Source organism: Euleptes europaea, chromosome 1 (genome assembly GCF_029931775.1).
Source record: "Euleptes europaea isolate rEulEur1 chromosome 1, rEulEur1.hap1, whole genome shotgun sequence".
Lineage (NCBI taxonomy): Eukaryota > Metazoa > Chordata > Lepidosauria > Squamata > Sphaerodactylidae > Euleptes > Euleptes europaea.
In genome coordinates, this window is record NC_079312.1 from 111,506,756 (window position 1) to 111,524,687 (window position 17,932).

The 17,932-nt window shown below is 43.0% G+C and overlaps 1 protein-coding gene across 1 annotated transcript; it reads right to left on the reverse strand.

Annotated features, from left to right (window-relative positions):
- Positions 1-468: 468 nt before the first annotated feature.
- On the reverse strand, positions 469-5,758 carry CCNG1 (cyclin G1). Its single transcript, XM_056852340.1, has 6 exons — positions 5,495-5,758; positions 3,451-3,704; positions 2,817-2,895; positions 2,631-2,726; positions 1,775-1,969; positions 469-552 (listed from the first exon to the last, which is right to left on the reverse strand). Exons 1-6 carry the CDS (start codon positions 5,756-5,758, stop codon positions 532-534), a joined length of 909 nt encoding a protein of 302 aa, XP_056708318.1. The 3' UTR covers positions 469-531.
- Between the last annotated feature and the right edge of the window lie 12,174 nt (positions 5,759-17,932).

Below are 17,932 nucleotides of genomic sequence, written 5' to 3' on the forward strand. Positions count from 1 at the left end.
TGCACTTCAGAAAGCTGGACTGTGGCATTAAATGATGTAGAGTCTCACTAGGGGCCACTGATGAGCCACAGCTTGTCTGGCAAGATGAAAGCTCTTCACTCCACCCAAGCCTATAGTCGTACCATGAAACTGCCTCATGTTTCAATAGTTCCACCATATATTTTGTTCTTCTCTCCAGGTTGAGCTTGCACCGGGTAGATACTCCGGAAAATGATGTCTTGAACAGAAAGGCTTGGGAGCAAAATCCTGCTGGTGTTCTTTGGCGTTTCCACGGGAGTCAGAATTAAACACTAGAGCAGCTGACACCTTTCAATGTTTTGAAGCTCAGACACAATCCACTGTTCTCTCGAGGAACCCAAAAGAGAGGAACAGTCCCAGTGCAAAATGCTATCCAGTCAATCACTCAACCAAGAGGTAGACAAGACATGGCCACAAAGTCATGAAAATTTGCTTTCAGCAGGGACAACCAATAGATTCTCTGCTTCAGTATGAAGTAGATCTTAGCCCTTAACGATACACACGCGTTACTAGTCACTCCACTTTCTCTTCCATCTAGTCAGAAAAAGAGAGAATTGTAAAACAAAAATGTGTTTATGTTTACTAGCACCACTTACACAATTCTTTTCTTGAAAGAATGGCAATTACGTAGGGGGAGGTAGAGTTGCATGAGTTTAGACCCCCATATTTCATTCTTATAGAACTCATTGATTTGCAACAAGTAATTGTTCGCATAGAAGACAATTCTATGTAATTCATAGAAGACAATTATATTTCTAATGTGAAGGTAAGAGTACATTATTATTCTTTGGACTAAAAACTTGACATTCATTAATCCTTATGGGATGGCTGCTTGGACTATCCATCATGGCATTTGGTTTTTGAACCAGTGCAGTCTGCTGCTAACATTTAAGCAATGCTCTTCTGTCTATTCTTGCAGGGATCAGAATGAAGCTGGTTAGTAGCTTTCACTTCCAGAACAGATATAGTCTGGGGGAGCTACAAGACTGTGTGTTAACAGAGTCAGATGTATAAATGGCAGGTGTTCAAGCAAGTTCTGGGACTAATTCCAAAATAGTGTTTAAATGGGCAGTGTAGCCAGTTAAAACAGTTTAAAGGGGGGACGACATTTTAATTAGTTCCAACTGCCAATTTACACAATCTTTTGAAATTAGACCCCAAACTTGCTTAAACATCTGTCATTTTTACATCCCCGGGGGTGATCAGGACCATTAAAACCCTCAACACTAAATGTCATCCGAGTTTGAAGCATTACAGCACCTCCATTGTCTTTCAGAGTAACTGGTCAGTGGAAACTGTAATACAGATATGACCAGCATTTCTAGTTCAGGGCATCCCACAGGCTCAAGGCAGTTATTGTCACTAACGAAAGATTTAGAAGAAAGCCAGTTTAAATACCATTTTATTCTTTTGCATTATAGGCGGAGTCACCAAATCCCCAAAGTGCATTTCGCAAGTACTTCCTTTCCTTCCAAGCTCCCATGACCCACTGGTCTTGAGCAGTAAATGGGGAGGGTTCCCCCCCTATTTCTTTAAGGAAAATATGGTGGAAAGATACTTGGCCACTGTCAGTGTTATACTTGGATCTCTATCCACCAGCAAAAAGAGGACTATTTTATTACCTATTCCAGTGGCAGGTAGTTTAGTTAAAATAGGAATAATCTATTGGACGCACTGGAGTTTGAAATGGGGACACTCCAGCATCATATGAGCAAGCGTATCAATTTTCGTCATGTTACATGAGCAAAGGACTTACTATTGAGAAACCAGTCTCTGGTATAGTAGGAAGGTGGGCTATTCTGTAGTAGCTGTGCTTTAGTTGTCTTGCTGTGCGGCCAGACACAATCCATTTTAGCTTTTGAGCATTTGGTTTTGAGCACTTGCTTGAGGAATATTCCGTGAGGCACTTTGACACCAGTTCCTTCCAAAAGGACAACTCTCTGCCATTTATCTGCAGAAGGCAAGTTTGGAAGGGAGAAACAAATCAAGACTGCCCAGGAGAAAGCAAAATTAAGGCAAAGTAGCAGGCAAAGCCCAGGGACCATATGTGCATCTAGATGCAAACTCCTGACTGAATTAAATGGGTTCCAGAGATGATAACGGTAGGTGAAAAAAAATATCCAGTTTGATACACAAAGAGGTTTCTATGGCAGTTTACTTAATTATCAGTTTCAAGTTTACCCTCTGGAAACTATTACCAACTGTCCAGTCACAAACGTCTATTGTAAGCATAATTTTGTCCCAAGGCAGCTAATTCCCACATCGTAGTTAATACTACAACCTGCATCCCAGGAATAGAGGCTTTCTAGATGTTACCTAGACAAATAAAGCCAGAGTGCCTAAGAGAAGGGATACAATGTCTCTAGCAGCCGCCGGCAGCTCTCCAAATCTCAAGCAGAGAGGGATCTTTCCTAACACCTGATGCTGGAGGCTTTGTAGTCTGAGACTAAATGTAGGGCCTTCTGCCCACAAAAGATGTACTTCCTTGAAGAAACCAAGCTTCTTGTCCAGTAGCAGAAACTCTTGGTAAGAGACCATTCAAGGGCTGGTAGAACTGTCAAAAGGGTCCATTCGTGTGTTTCTGTTATTTAAGAATCTAAGCTACAGCTTACCTTGGAATGTACTCTGAAGCATTCTACCATTTCCATCAATTCCAGCAGTTTTTCTTCAGCTCCCAGGGCTATTATTGAGAGTGCCAACACAGATGGCTGAGCAACAGAAAGCAATTAAGTTGACAACTGATCCCATCAATTTTCTAAAAAAATAAAATTCTTGCAAGCAATCACCAAATGTCTTACCTTTGCTTTAGAAAAAGCAATTCTGCAGTGGCATGCTTTAAGCTGTGTTTCAAGTCTGTCAAAGCTAAGATGCTTTTTCCTATGATAACGTGAGATACAAGTTAATAAGTCACAAATACCAGACACAAACCGCAGGGGTTATTTGTTGATTGCTAGCCATAACACTTTATTATGAATCATTTAAGACTACTTTAGCAAGACATTCAATTTGTGACTAAGAGCTGTCAACAAGACTCGATAACTCCTTTTGGTATTTTTAAAGGATACTTGTGTGCACTTTAGTCTGGAATACCTAGCTCTGAAATTAAGTACCGCAATAGTTTGGACCCTGTTTCGGATCAGCTAGCTAGCATGAAAACCCAGCTAAGAAACCCAGTCTCAAGAAACTAGTGACACTGATCTGCTTCCTTCCCCTTTAATTTCTAAAATTAACTCTACCCTCTTAATTTAATACCGTTTAGACCAGAGTGTTAGTAGTCAACAATTTTAATCCTGATTACGTTGCTTTCTTGCTACTATGCAGTCTATTGGTAATAATTACTTTCCATTTCTGTTTAGCTGTGCACACATTCTACATCACCTTGCCTAAAAAGGAATCTGAAGCATCAGATGTATTTCAGAAAGTCCACTTTACCTCTCATTGCTTAGGTTGTCACGTAATACTGAATGATAGAGTTGTAGAAACTGGAAGGCAGTTGTTACGTTTGGTTTTCCACACAGCTTCTCTAAAAGAATCCCCTCCATTCTCATCAGGTCGGAAACCGTGAACCGATACTGACTTATTCGAATCAGATCAGCAGCTAGAGGAACATTTATCTCTTCTTCCACTGCTTTTACTGCCAAGTAGAAGCAGCTTAGACCGACACAGCCTAAGTGTTTGGCCTGTACCTAAAAGAGAAGATGCATCTGAAATCCACTAGAGATTACCTAAAACTTTACATGTTTAATGTTTAAACTGAAATCCTAAGTACCAATGAATTCAACATTTTTTTAAACAAGCATGCATAGGTCATTGACTTTTAAATCAATACTATTTATATGTAGATTAAGAGGCAGCCAGAGAAAGTTATGAAGCTTACATTATTTCATTTTAACAATCAGGTTATCTTTGGTCTACTTTTTGGTTATTCCCCAATCTGAATAGTATAAGAGATTTTGAATTGGAAGGTCTGCTGCACTATCATATGCTTTTTTGGGAAGCAAGCAAAACACAGATGTTGAACTGCTTAATCTCCACAGCTGTGCACCTTCCTCTCTATATACTTCCCTGAAGCATTTAGATTATTTCCTTTCAATACAGTTATACAGAAACAGTGAGGTCTGCAAATGGAATGGAATATCCAGCTGCTACAATACTTTTTTTTTTCAGATGCAGAACAGGGCACCAATTGTTTGGAACTTTCCTTGGAGTTGTGTCAAACTGTTGGTGTTGTGGGACGTTTATTTCAATTTCCTGCTGCAAGGAACTGAGGGCGGTATATACAGCCCTCTTCCATCCTTAACTACATCCCTGTAGGTTAGGTTGAGGGAGTGACGGGTCCATCACCCAGTGAACTTCATAAAAAGCAGGGTGGGAATTTGAACCTGGGTCTCTCTAGTCCTACACAGGGAAAGACCCTCCCACATAACCCCAGTGAACCCCCATGCAGAAGTCAGACAAAGTGTGCACAGATCCAGCAGCAGAGACCCTGGTTCAATACACCTTGTTCTCATGGGGGAAGGTGCTTATTGGAACCTCTTGCCAGGTTTTCTTATTTGCAGTCAAGGAAGAAGATGCTGCACATTTAGTCTTACTATGACAACAGGGAGCATCAAATGTCCAGTGTAGCTGTGCGTGAACTTAGGTTTCCTGCAGTGCTTCTAGCACAAACAGCCAAGATAGTTGTGCGGGTAAGCAATGATACATTGACCACATCATGTTTCGAGCAGTGGTCTCAGGTTCCCAATCATTTCATGCATAACTTTTGTTCCATTACCTTCTGTGACAAAGCCAGTGCAAGGTAGGGGACATGAGACAAACCCAGCATAGCTGGTAGGACTTCTCTATTGGCTTCAGTGCAACACAAGCCTGAAAGGCCCACCTGTGGCCAGCATTTGCTTTGGCACCAGAAATGCCGTCACAATTTTCAGAACAACGTTACTCACACAAGCCAAAATCCTTGTGAATAAGCCAGTTGTCCAAATGCCTGGGCTTTACAGAGCAGACGGAAGGTTTAACTACTGTTTGTTAGCCTATGTTTCCTTTGAACACTGAAATCAGAATCACCACCGTTGGCATGTCATGTGACAATGCAGATGGTCTCCCACTTTCAAAAAGGCCAGCATGTGTCATGCAACACAAAGGTGAACACATCAGAATGTCAGTGTGCAAAGTTCAAGACACAAATACATATTTCATCTTGAGAGCAAGTGTAGGGTAGAACTTACTCTAAGTACGTAGCAAGGCCTCCCAAACACTGTGCTAATGCAAGAGTCTGCAGAGATTTCCTGAACAGAACTGACAGGCAAAAGCTATGCTTCCATATCTGTTAGACATGCAGAAATGACTTCGTGACTTTACTCTCAATATGATTGACAAAGATAACTGTTACATTGGAGAGCACTTCCTTCCAGCTGAAGACTTAGAAAGCCAGATAGTGGAACAGCTTTACTCACAGTTACACAATCTAAAAACCCACCTTCATTTTTGATAAAAACCTGTCTAAGTAATTCACAGCAAGAGAAAATGTCTCCGTGCTAAAGCCAAAGAAGTGAATTAAACTAAGCAGGTCTTTCACTTCAAAGTCTCGCAACCTCGCAGTCATCCGGAGTCCGTTATCGTGAGCTGATTCAATTAGCCTCAGGCCCGAGAGTTTCGGCTGACATCTCAACTCCTGTTCCAGTAGCATATTCAGCCGACGCAGCAGTTCTGGAGTCTCACTTGTTGCAAGAGTTTCAATCATCTGAAATACAAGACTTAGTTCAGAATGCTTACAGCACAAGCTTTGATATGCCAAACTGCAGGAGGGTCATATTTAATCCTGCCATCGGTTGCAAGAGGACAAAGAATTAGAAATCCTCTAAACTGACAGAGCAGTAAAGGCTGAAACATGCAATTCTGGGTCATATCTCATATTTGCTACCATACCAAATGTGTGTTCCCAAGCCCATATTTGCCAAGTTGGGAAAAAATCACTTGGGGGATAGAGAAGGGCAGGAATTTGTAGAGAAACCAAGTAGGTGGCTGAGGATCACTTAGCTTTCCCTACCAATTCTGTCCTGAAAATCCACCCCTTCAGTTGGCTTACCGTACTTCTTCTTTTGGATCCCACTTGGTGATAAAAAGAACTGAAAGCAGACTGGGAAAGAGGCATTCACAGGGGTGAATCAATGGTTTTTTTGGGGGGGGGGCACGGAAGAAACACACCTACCCCAGACATTAATTTTCTCTTGCACATTCCCCACAACTCTGCAGTGGGCCTTATGAGGAAACCAGAGTTGAGAACTGCATCTTTTCCTTCTAACATGTAGTTCCACCTGGAGTTGCCAGGTCCCTCTTTGCCACCGGCAGGAGGTTTTTGGGGCAGAGCCTGGGGAGGGTGGGGTTTAGGGAGGGACTTCAATGCCATACAGTCCAATTGCCAAAGCGGCCATTTTCTCCAGGTGAACTGATCTCTGTTGGCTGGAGATCTGTTGTAATAGCAGGAGATCGCCAGCTAGTACCTGGAGGTTGGCAACCGTAGTTCCACCACAAGCCTGGTTGCACAACACAGGATTATTTGAGCCAGAATTGACCCCATGTGGCACTAAATAGTTTGCACCAAGAACATAAAGGTTTGGGATACTGGCAACACTTAGGACTCAGAGAGGTTGTGAGACATTTCTTAAAATATTCCAAAAACCTTGCTCTAAAGCAGCGAATCCCAACGTGGCAGCCGCTTGCCTCCATTTGGCCACAAACACAAGACTCTCTTATGAGTCTTGGAAGCCTCTCTTCAGCCACACCTGAAGCCAGCCCTGACCCTTTTTTGAAACAGAAACTAAACAGTATCCAAAGCAAAGAGCTCAAGTGGAGAGCTCACTCCAGCTCTCCACTTGCCACCACTATCTTGGTACAGAAGGTGCTTATCAAAGCAAGCCAGGAGGCATCCCCTTTGCACCTGCAGGATGTGTCCTGGAGCAGCGACTTCTACAGCAGAAAGATGTCTCGATTGGAACCTCCCAGTATTTTGTTATGAATGCCAATACGACAGCCACTTTGTGTTTGGCCCTGTCCTCCATGTCCACGCCATCTACTAACCTATCTCAGCATTCCAAAATTGGGGGGACCCTGTCCTAAAAGCCATGGGTCATCAATCTGCCACCCCAGTTTGGAAAGGGAAAAACAAACAAACTGCTTTTACACTCTGTGTAGGGTTGCCTCTGTGTAGGTCCCTCTTTGCCACCGGCGGGAGGTTTTTGGGGCAGAGCCTAAGGAGGGCGGGGTTTGGGGGAGGGACTTCAATGCCATAGAGTCCAATTGCCCAAGCGGCCATTTTTCTCCAGCTGAACTGATCTCTATCGGCTGGAGATCAGTTGTAATAGCGGGAGATCTCCAGCTACTACCTGGAGGTTGGCAACCCCAACTCTGTGGCTGGGGCACACTTTGGTAGAGCAGTACCATATATTAAAAATAAGCAATGCTAGGTATGTACGGTTGCCAGGTCCCGCATTGCCACCGGCGGGAGGTTTTTGGGGTGGAGCCTGAGGAGGGGGGGGCTTCAATGCCATAGAGTCCCATTGCCAAAGAGACCATTTTCTCCAGGTTTACTGATCTCTATCGGCTGGAGATCTGCAATGTAGTCCGTCCTATCTGGAATAAGGTTACAAGCATCATCCCCACTGTCTCTATCAGCTGGAGATCAGTTGTAATAGCAGATTACAACTGTCCTATGGGGAGCAGTTAAGACGCTTAGGGCTGTTTAGTTTGGAAAGAAGGCGGCTAAGGGGAGACATGATAGAGGTCTATAAAATTATGCATGGTTTGGAGAGAGTGGACAGGGAGAAGTTTTTCTCTCTCTCCCGTAATACTAGAACACGGGGTCATCTGCCAAAGCTGGAGGGTGAGAGATTCAAAACAGATAAAAGGAAGTATTTTTTCACACAACGCATAGTTAAATTGTGGAACTCCCTGCCCCAGGATGTGGTGATGGCTGCCAGCTTGGAGGGCTTTAAGAGGGGAGTGGACATATGCCTGGAGGAGAGGGGCTGTTAGTTATGCTGCATACCTATTCCCTCTAGTATCAGAGCATGCCTATTATTTTGGGTGTGGTGGAACACAGGCAGGATGGTGCTGCTGCAGTCGTCTTGTTTGTGGCTTCCTAGAGGCACCTGGTTGGCCACTGTGTGAACAGACTGCTGGACTTGATGGGCCTTGGTCTGATCCAGCAGGGCCTTTCTTATGAGATCTCCAGCTAATACCTGGAGGTTGGCAACCCTATAAGCATGGAAGGTCCACGCAAGTGCTTCTAGTCCCGCCCGGAAGGCGAACCTCCTTTTAGATTGCATTCTTCCTTTGCAGGTGACTTGCGACCATTCGGGCCGGATCCAGAACCGGTGATCAGCTGACCTGGAACTGTATGCACTCAACTACATACCAGCAGACCGCGGCGTTGAGAGCATCTTCTATTGCAATCCTAAATTTCTACTATTGCAAAGATATTTACTGCCGGATGAACAGACACTTCCCTGGGGGGGTTCTAGTAATAAATGGATGTGAACTATTGTTTAAGCATACAATTGCATTGGAAATGTTGCTAAACAAGTTCCACATTTTTACAGAATTGTAACTATCACGTTTTTCTGTAAATGTTGATGGTTATATAGTATTGCTAGAGCAAACAAATATATAAAAAAAACCTGTACATATTCAGTGTTCAGTGGCTGTGTACTGAGAAGTTTTTCTTTGGATTTCAAATACCTGGGGGTTGGCAACCCTATAAGCACGGAAGGTCCATGCAAGCGCTTCTAGTCCCGCCCTGAAGGCGACCCTCCTTTGAGATTGCATCCTTCCTTTGCAGAAGGCGGCTGGCGCCCATTCGGGCCGGATCCAGAAGCGGACAGCGAGAAGGGGGGCGTGCTCGCCCTCGGGGCTTAGGCGGGGGCTCCGCCGCCCGAGCAGCCTGCGGGGCGCAGGTCCGGGCTTGCCCTTCGCTCCCTTCCTCTCCGCGCTCCAGCCCGGCGATCGGCGATCGGCGATCTCCAAAGAGAGTCCCCCTGCCAGCAGGATCGACTCTTTCCCATTCATCCCAGCTACCCACCGACCCCATTACGTACCTTACGCGGGGAAAGGCTGAGTGCCCTGGGCTAAAAATCAGACTAATTTTTTAAATAAATAAATAAATACAGAAATATTACCAAATAAATAAATAAAAAACCCGTTCAAACAACTCCAAATGCATTAGCTTCTTCCCCGCTCCCCCTCCTTAAGCAAAGCTGCCTCCAGGGCTCCGCGACCCAACCAGCTCTCCTCTGGCAGCGTCTCCCGTCCAGCTACTCTTCGCTACGGCTGCTGCTCATTGGCGCCCCCCCTGGTGGATTAGAGGACTTGCAACGTCCCCGGGTTAGTTCAGCATGCAGGCCGGGAGAGTCCTATTTTTAAGCGATCCCCATGTCACAGCTCCCTGCAGGGCGGGATTGAGGTTTGATGAGGCTCAAAGCTATTGAAGGTGACGGGGCCCTTTATATGTCCAGCTGTCCTTTGTCGACAACAAATTGGCGCTGTTTTTTGTTGTTGTTGTTGAATATATGTGTGTGTGTTAAGTGCCGTCAAGTCGCTTCCGACTCATGGCGACCCTATGAATGAAAAGGGCAAGAGTCCAGTGGCACCTTAAAGACTAACAACAATATTTCCTGGCAGGGTATGAGCTTTCGTGAGCCACAGCTCACTTCTTCAGGTGCAGCTAGAATGTGAATCCATCTGTCTTTAAGTAGAGGAGAGTGAATTCAGACAAGCATTAGTATGTAAATGTTAACAGTATGTACATGTGAATAGCAGGCGTGATGGGATTAGGTGTGGTATGCAGAAAAAATTCTAGCGGTATCTGAAGAAGTGAGCTGTGGCTCACGAAAGCTCACACGCTGCCAGAAAATATTTTTGTTAGTCTTTAAGGTGTCACTGGACTCTTGCCCTTTTCTACTACTGCAGACAGACTAACACGGCTACCCACTGTGAATTATCTCTATTAATGAAAGTCCTCCAAAACGTCCTATCTTTGATAGCCCTTCTCAGATCCTGCAAATTGAAGGCCGTGGCTTCCTTTATTGAGTCAATCCATCTCTTATTGGGTCTTCCTCTTTTCCTGCTGCCCTCAACTTTTCCTAGCATGACTGTCTTTTCCAGTTGAATATATGCTATATGGTAATTTATGGACCTAATAGGTATCTAAAGCCATTTGCACATAACAAAATATGTATTTTATCAAAGTAATTGTTGAACTGAAATACAATTAAGAAGAAGTATATTAATAGTGAAATAATTATTATTTCCTTTAAAAAAAAAATGGGGCCCCCAAGAGAGTGGGGCCCTAAGCTACAGCTTGTTTAGCTTATATGTAAATCCGGCACTGGCTCCCTAAAAATAAAAAACAAGCACAGCAGGCAGAAAAGTTCGGTCAGAGTCCAACACAAGTGTCAGGGTTTGTTTGTTTGTTTGTTTTTCCCCGCACGGAGAATTACAAAGCAAGTGGGGATGATGCCTGTAACCTTATTCCAGATAGGGGATAATAAGGACGGGCTACATTGCAGAACTGTGGGTCTATCACGCCAGCCCGAGACCCTCCCTGCAATCTGGGGACAAAAATGCTGAACTAGGTAGCATGCAGAGTTGTTCTCAGCCTCATCCCTCCATAATATTCAGCAGTGGGATACTGTTGTGTGTGTCTCCGTGCTAAAGAAAATAAATATAAAATCAACATGTAATATAGTTGGTTTCAAAACACATCTTTTTCTTGGTATTCTTGGTCTTTTGATTTTGTAACAGGAACAATGTTCCTTTGTTGTTGCTTTTGATATATGCTTGTTATACAATTGTTTATGTTCTTATACTTTGATTACACTGGTTGTTGGTTACCTCTTGAGTAATGCTCTGAATTTGTTAGCCATAAGTGCCGTTTCTCTTTTTTGCTAACCTCCAGGTACTATCAAATATTTTAGCACGTGGGCTCTTTAAGTAACAACAAAGAAACTTACAACGTTTTCAAATTTGTATATTAAACATAAACAGAATAAACAACTCTATTTTTCAAACACCTGTCTAACTAAACCTTTCTGTATAATAACATCAGAAGTTGATACAGCTCAACATAATCAATGATACAAGGTTGTAGAACAGAATGCTGCATACAAATGAAACAAAACTGAAATGAAAGTCCTGCATGCAATTCTATCAAGAAAGCAATCTCCCGGGCTGGAGAAGACTACTCAGTGCAAATCAGCAGTTGCCCATAAGATCCAAAGAGAACCTCCCGGGTTGGAGATGGCAAGGACATGAGGTCGATCCAAATTGACATGTTTCAATCTTTCTTCAGCTTGCCTGTTAGCATTTGTCTTTTTGCATAGAAATGAAACTGCCCTTCCACGCTCTGAGTCAATTTAACTTAACCGCTCTGTATAATCACGCATTGTGCAGCTGCTTTGTTTATGCGCTGAAAAAAATAAACAGCTTACTAATATTTTTCACCTATAGAATCAATTTTAGGTCATTTCCTACTGACTACGTAAGGCTCACTTACCACATTCTGCTGTGTCAATTTCTCTGATCAAGTGCGGGTGGAATCCTCCTGGCGAATGGAGGACTGGATTGGGGCTGAAAACGTTGTAAGTTTCTTTGTTGTTACTTAAAGAGCCCACATGCTAAAATATTTGATAGTCTATACTGTACTAGCACAGGTTTATTGTTATTTGTAGTAACCTCCAGGTACTAGCTGGAGATCTGCTATTACAACTGCTCTCCAGCAGATAGAGATCAGTTCACCTGGAGAAAATGGCCACTTTGGTCATTGGACTCTATGGCATTGAAGACCCTTCCCTCCCCAAACCCTACCCTCCTCAGGCTCTGCACCAAAAGCTTCCCACCGGTTGCAAAGCGGGACCTGGCAACCCTACAAATCCAGCATCTCAACATTAAAATAATTTTCCCTTGTTGCACAATTTTTAAAGTATTCATAATGACTTTTTTTAAAACCACACTTTCCCCATACAGTAAAACCTGAGTTTGAAAGAGCATAAACATTTGATTTTGTTTCTACTTTGTTTTTCTTTGGGGAAAGTTGGCAATATAGGGACATATTATTTCCACACGAGTGCAATGATAGTCCTGGATTTCTCTCCTGTCTCTAAGGTTGCCAACCTCTAGGTGGTGGCTACTGCAATTACAACATCTCCAGCTGATAGAGATCAGTTCACCTGGAGAAAATGGCTGCTTTGACAATTGGACTCTATGGCATTGAAGTCCCTCCCCTCCCCAAATCCCGCCCTCCTCAGTCTCTGCCCCAAAACCTCCCACCGGTGGCGAAGAGGGATCTGGCAACCATACCTGTCTCCTATAAGGAACATTCATTATTAGTGATCTAAGCAGAGATGTTCATGGAGTCAAAACAAAATAAAACAGAAATCTGCTTTGCAGACAAAGGATCTGTCATTTTTATTACTTTCTCGTGGCTATGGGAGAAGCCAAAAAGGCAAAAGTATCTACCCTGCAAAAATTGTCTTGTTTGCAGGAACACTGAAAGTAGGTTTGCCAGCCTCCAGGTAGCGGCTGGAGATCTCCTGCTATTACAACTGCTCTCCAGCCGATAGAGATCAGTTCACCTGGAGAAAATGGCTGCTTTGGCAATTGGACTCTATGGCATTGAAGTCCCTCCCCTCTCCAAACCCTGCCCTCCTCAGGCTCCGCCCCAAAAATCTCCTGCCGGTGGTAAACAGGGACCTGACAACCCTAACTGAAAGGGATACATTCAATAACACAGCATGATCCTATGTGTGCTTTACTCAGAAGTAAGACTCATTGAATTCAGAGGAGCTTCTTTCTAAGTAAATGTGATTACAAACTCTCTGGAGAGAGAAATATCATTGTGTTCATCAGAACATACATCTGAATAAACATGCTTGGGACCCTGCTGCTAGAGATTTTAAAGACAATAAAATAGATTTTATCCATGCTAAAGCAGCAATAGGTTAGAGCTATCAATCCATCTCTAAATATATTCCAAGGGGGTTATCAGTAGGGTTGCCAGCCTCCAGGTGGTTAAGCAAACAACTCACTCTACTGTAAAAGATATTGCGACCAAACAAAACAGTAGCAGGCTAAAGAAGTAAACAACAAGCAATAGAATGCACACAGTCAGAGACTGTAGGTGTATTGTAACTTAGAAGAGACTGAAGTCACAAACCAGGCTAAGTAACGTGGGTTACAAAGCAACAAGGAAACAACGAAACGTTGTACAAAGACAAGAAAAGCAAACAGCCAACAGTGCTAATTTTTAACAACAGAATAGTTCGTGTGGTAAGCTTGGCTTGTTTCTGGTCAATTTCATTTTCTTTTTCAGGCGGAGGAGATGGTAACGCGGCTCCGGAAGTTCTCCAGCGTTTTCGCTACAGAAGTAGCTTCATCAGCCTGATTTTAAACATGAATATAATATAATACAATGGCAACCTCAATAAAGAACTACAAAACATGTTATATAATAAAATACATATTCTTACCACAAAGGCTTTATAATTCAATTCCTAGGACAAATATAGAGCTCCCTCATATGGGTTGCTATGTTAAAGCTTCATGCGTTGAAAGATTGTGAAAGTATCTAGCTCAAATAGAAACAGCTGCAAGGCGGCGGAGAATTCTTAAAGGGATAGTTAAATGAAACAAGATAAATAGGATTCGGAATTCAACCCGTTTGGGGCCAGGGTATTAAAAAGGAAAATGAAGCGCATTTCATACTGTAGGAGAATTTTTTGGACGTTCTTATAGAACTGAAAATCTCAGGCAACTCTCTGACACCAAGTTCTACCGTAAACTGCCTAACAATCCCTCTTCCAAAATTTGCATTCTATTGCTTGTTGTTTACTTCTTTAGCCTGCTACTGTTTTGTTTAGCCTCCAGGTGGTAGCTGGTGATCTCCCGCTATTACAACTGATCTCCAGATGACAGAGATCAGTTCACCTGAAGAAAAATGGCTGCTTTGGAGGGTGGACCCTATGGCATTATACCCCATTGAAGTTCCTCCCCTTCCCAAACCCCGCCATCCTCAGGCTCCACCCCCAAAATATCCAGGTATTTCTGAAACCTTTTTATCAGTTACTAGGTGCTGTTAATCTTGGGTGGCCATGGAATCTTGGGTGGCCTCCTCTGAGGCTTCCCGGCTGCCCCAGGGAGGGGGGGGGAGGAATTTAAAAATAAAAATAAAGGGAAAAAAAGGAAAGTCCCCATTGAAAAAAGCGAGGCTGCGCCACCAAAAAAGCTCTAGGGCGCATTCCTGGGCTGAAAGGGCTGTGGAAGCTGCCTAAAGGCAGCTCCACCCCTGGGAACGCCCCGTGAATGCCTCCCCCACACCTGAGTGACTCTTCTGGGATTTAGTTTCTGGACAGGCTGCACTGGCAGCAAGGGCCGGCAGAGCTTTATCCTGCAATAAAGTGGCACCCACACCAGCACGGGGTCACGCTGGCTCCTATGGAGATCCCCCCACCCCCCAGGATTGCAGCCTACCTGGCTATGTTCCACTCTGAGGCATATTTCTTCCCATCAGAATCCGATACAGGAAGTCATCTGGGCTGGAAAACAAACGTTGAAACAAATGGAGTGCAGCGAGGGAAGGGATGAAGCTTAGAACTCTTCTGGACGCACTGCATTTTTATAAAAGAAAACCCCAGCCCCTGCCCATCCCTGCTTGTGGCTTCTGGGAAAGGTGGCAAAAATTACTAACATGCCTATGCCCACCTTTCTGTGCAGAGGCAAATGAAAAATATCATTGCCTATAGAATAGGACTCTTTCTCCTGTCTGTCTGAAATTTGTGAGAATGGATCCCTTAGGTGAGGGGTACAGTCTTTAAGAAATTGGAATGCATGAATACATGAAGCTGCCTTATACTGAATCAGACCCTTGGTCCATCAAAGTCAGTATTGTCTACTCAGACTGGCAGCAGCTCTCCAGGGTCTCAGGCAGGGGTCTTTCACATCACCTACCTTAACTGGAGATGCTGGGGATTGAACCTGGGACCTTCTGCATGCCAAGAGGATGCTGAACCACTGAGCCACAACCCCTCCCCAAATCCATCCCAATTGGGTGTTTAGGATACGGAAGTTAAACCCAGAAATATATTCCCCAGTGAAAGTAATGGAAGCAACTATCAGATTCACGTCTTAAGGCAACTCGCTTAAATTCTGAACATAAGTATGCAAATCAGTTTTTTTAAAATAAAAAAATAGGGGATTAACACACTAACAAAATAAACCGTCTATAGAAACGTTTTATCGTTGTCTCACCGCACCCCAGACCTAGAGTTTTGTCTTGAAAATGCTTTCATAGTGGCAGATGTCCATGTTACAGTCGTAAGTGAATCCAAATCATTTTTGCACACAACTCAATAGCAACAGTGATGCAAAGGAAAGCAGTATAAAAGGGACATCTTTTTTAGATACAACTGTCATCTTTTGAAAATATTTGGCTCTGCAAAATAATATGGTCTGGGACTGGTAAAGACTGCTGACAGTGCGTACTGTGTACTCTTGCAGACTGCAATCGTACAAAGTTAAGCTCTAATTCTTCTTTTTGTAGAATGGTCGTTTCTTAAGCCCCAAGGAAAAAAAAGGGAGGGGGAATGAGTAATGCTTCAATCAAACAGCTGCACTCTTAAAGTAGTAGTTCTGTAATCAGCAGCTGTTGATTGCATATAATTCAGTCTCTCAGCTGTTGAAGACCATTGATGGTTTTCTTATGTTATAGCTGAGAGAGCATTTGTGCAGATGTAGTTTGCAACTGAGTACAATTAGGTTAAAAGTTACGCATGCTTACTTTATTGATTTTACTATATATATATATATATATCTTTTGGAAATTTCCACTGAAATGGAAGAGAGTTGTATAAGAACAGACCTGTGTTCAGATGTGCTCTTGCACAACTCCCATTCCTTTTAATCGGTAGGGATGCCAATGGGCCTGGAGAAAAATGTCCTGCCTCTTTAATAGAGGTGGCCTGTATGGAAATGGGCAGTTGAAGCTTTTCATGGCTTAGAGGTAAGTGACATCCAATGAAGCATCTATTAAAACGGCAGGGTATTTTTTTCTCCAGGCCTGTTGGCAACTCTGTTAATGTGACATGCTCAGGATTGTGCCCATATATTTTACAGTTAGGGTTGTCAAATCCCTCTTGGCAACCAGCAGGAGGTTTTAGGGACGGAGCCTGAGGAGGGTGGGGTTTGGGGAGGGGAGGGACTTCAATGATATAGAGCCCAATTGCCGAAGCAGCCATTTTCTCTAGGTGAACTGATCTCTATTGTCTGAAGATCAGTTGTAACAGTGGGAGATCTCCAGCTACTTCCTATGGATTAGCAACCCTAGTCAGATGGTTCTCAGCCCTGCAACCAGAGATCCTTTTACATGGAAATGCCAATATTTTAATGTGGAGACCTTCTGTATGTAAAACATGTTCTATCACTGAACTGTCCTCCCGCCCCAAATTTGGAAAAGCTGCTCTCTGAAAACTTACGCGGTCCTGTTCACTTCTGTAAAAATTCTTTTGAAAAGGAATTTCAAGCAAGAACTAAAAGGGCATATGCCTCACCCAGGTGAAAGCGCTGTAGTTTACACAGATATGTGTGTGTGTGTGTGTGTGTGTGTGTGTGTGTGTGTGTGTGTGTGTGTGTGTAAAGTGCTGTCAAGTCGCAGCCGACTTATGGCAACCCCTTATGGGATTTTCAAGGCAAGAGATGAACAGAAGTGGTTTGCCAGTGCCTTCCTCTGCATATCAGCCCTGGTATTCCTTGGTGGTCCCCCATCTAAATACTAACCAAGGCTGACCGAGATCTGACAAGATCAGGCTATACCATGCTGCCTTCTGTCCTACACAGATATGTTAACTATTAAGCAAGGGCGTGTTGCATATAATAGCTGGCTAAATCTCCTGTTATCACACAGTATTTCAACACGCAGCCACAAAAATTCCTTTTGTTATTTTTATAAATATTTTTCTTATGCTCACATAGACAAGTACTTCCAGTTCACAGAATCATCATTATAAACAAAGAAACCTTGTAATATTACAACTAACACAAGCTTATCAAATAACTATAAAGAGACAGGATCGAATTACTGTTCATCAGAGTCACACAAGTCTCTACAGCAACACATTCACTTGCTGCGATCCTCTGTGTTGTATAAGCACTGGGCTCCTCCGTAGTCAGCTGATAGCTGCTGACCAATAATGTCTCTTTCTCTCTTTCTCAAGGCTGTATCGTTGTCCATGTGCAGCAAGCACCGTGGTAAAAATCACAGCCAGAAGTTATGTCAACAATATGACAAGCCACCGGTTTAAGCTTTGTTTCGCTGGTGATTGCTTCATCAGATTAATAATTTCTACATCTAAAACACAACATTACAATTATACAACATCACAGTTATGAAAATATTTCTAAACATTAAAATTTAATTTCATATTATAATTCCTTATTAATCTTACCCGACCACCATTTTGTGGTTCACACATCCAAATCTGTCAGCCTTGTAGGCACCTATAACTGCTAACAAGCATATACCTTATTATAAGGATCACAGAGTAAGTACCAGGTGCTTATATTCAGTTTTTTCAATATCAGGTAAGTATTCTGAAAAACGTATAAGGCTCCTAAACATTTATACAATCCTAGTGTTTTTATGCAATACAGTTAATGTTTGAAGAGTTTTTTCTCAGACACAGCAATTACTTATAATCTATACCAAATTATAAAACAGATAAGGTCTAGAGAAGACCTATGACTACTATGACTACTGTATTTTATTGGTAAGTTTTTTTAAGAACATGAAGATAAGCATCTTTCTCTCATTACTAACTGCTGGCATCTACAGATCACTCTGCAATGAAGGGCATAAGAGAAGAAGCTAGTA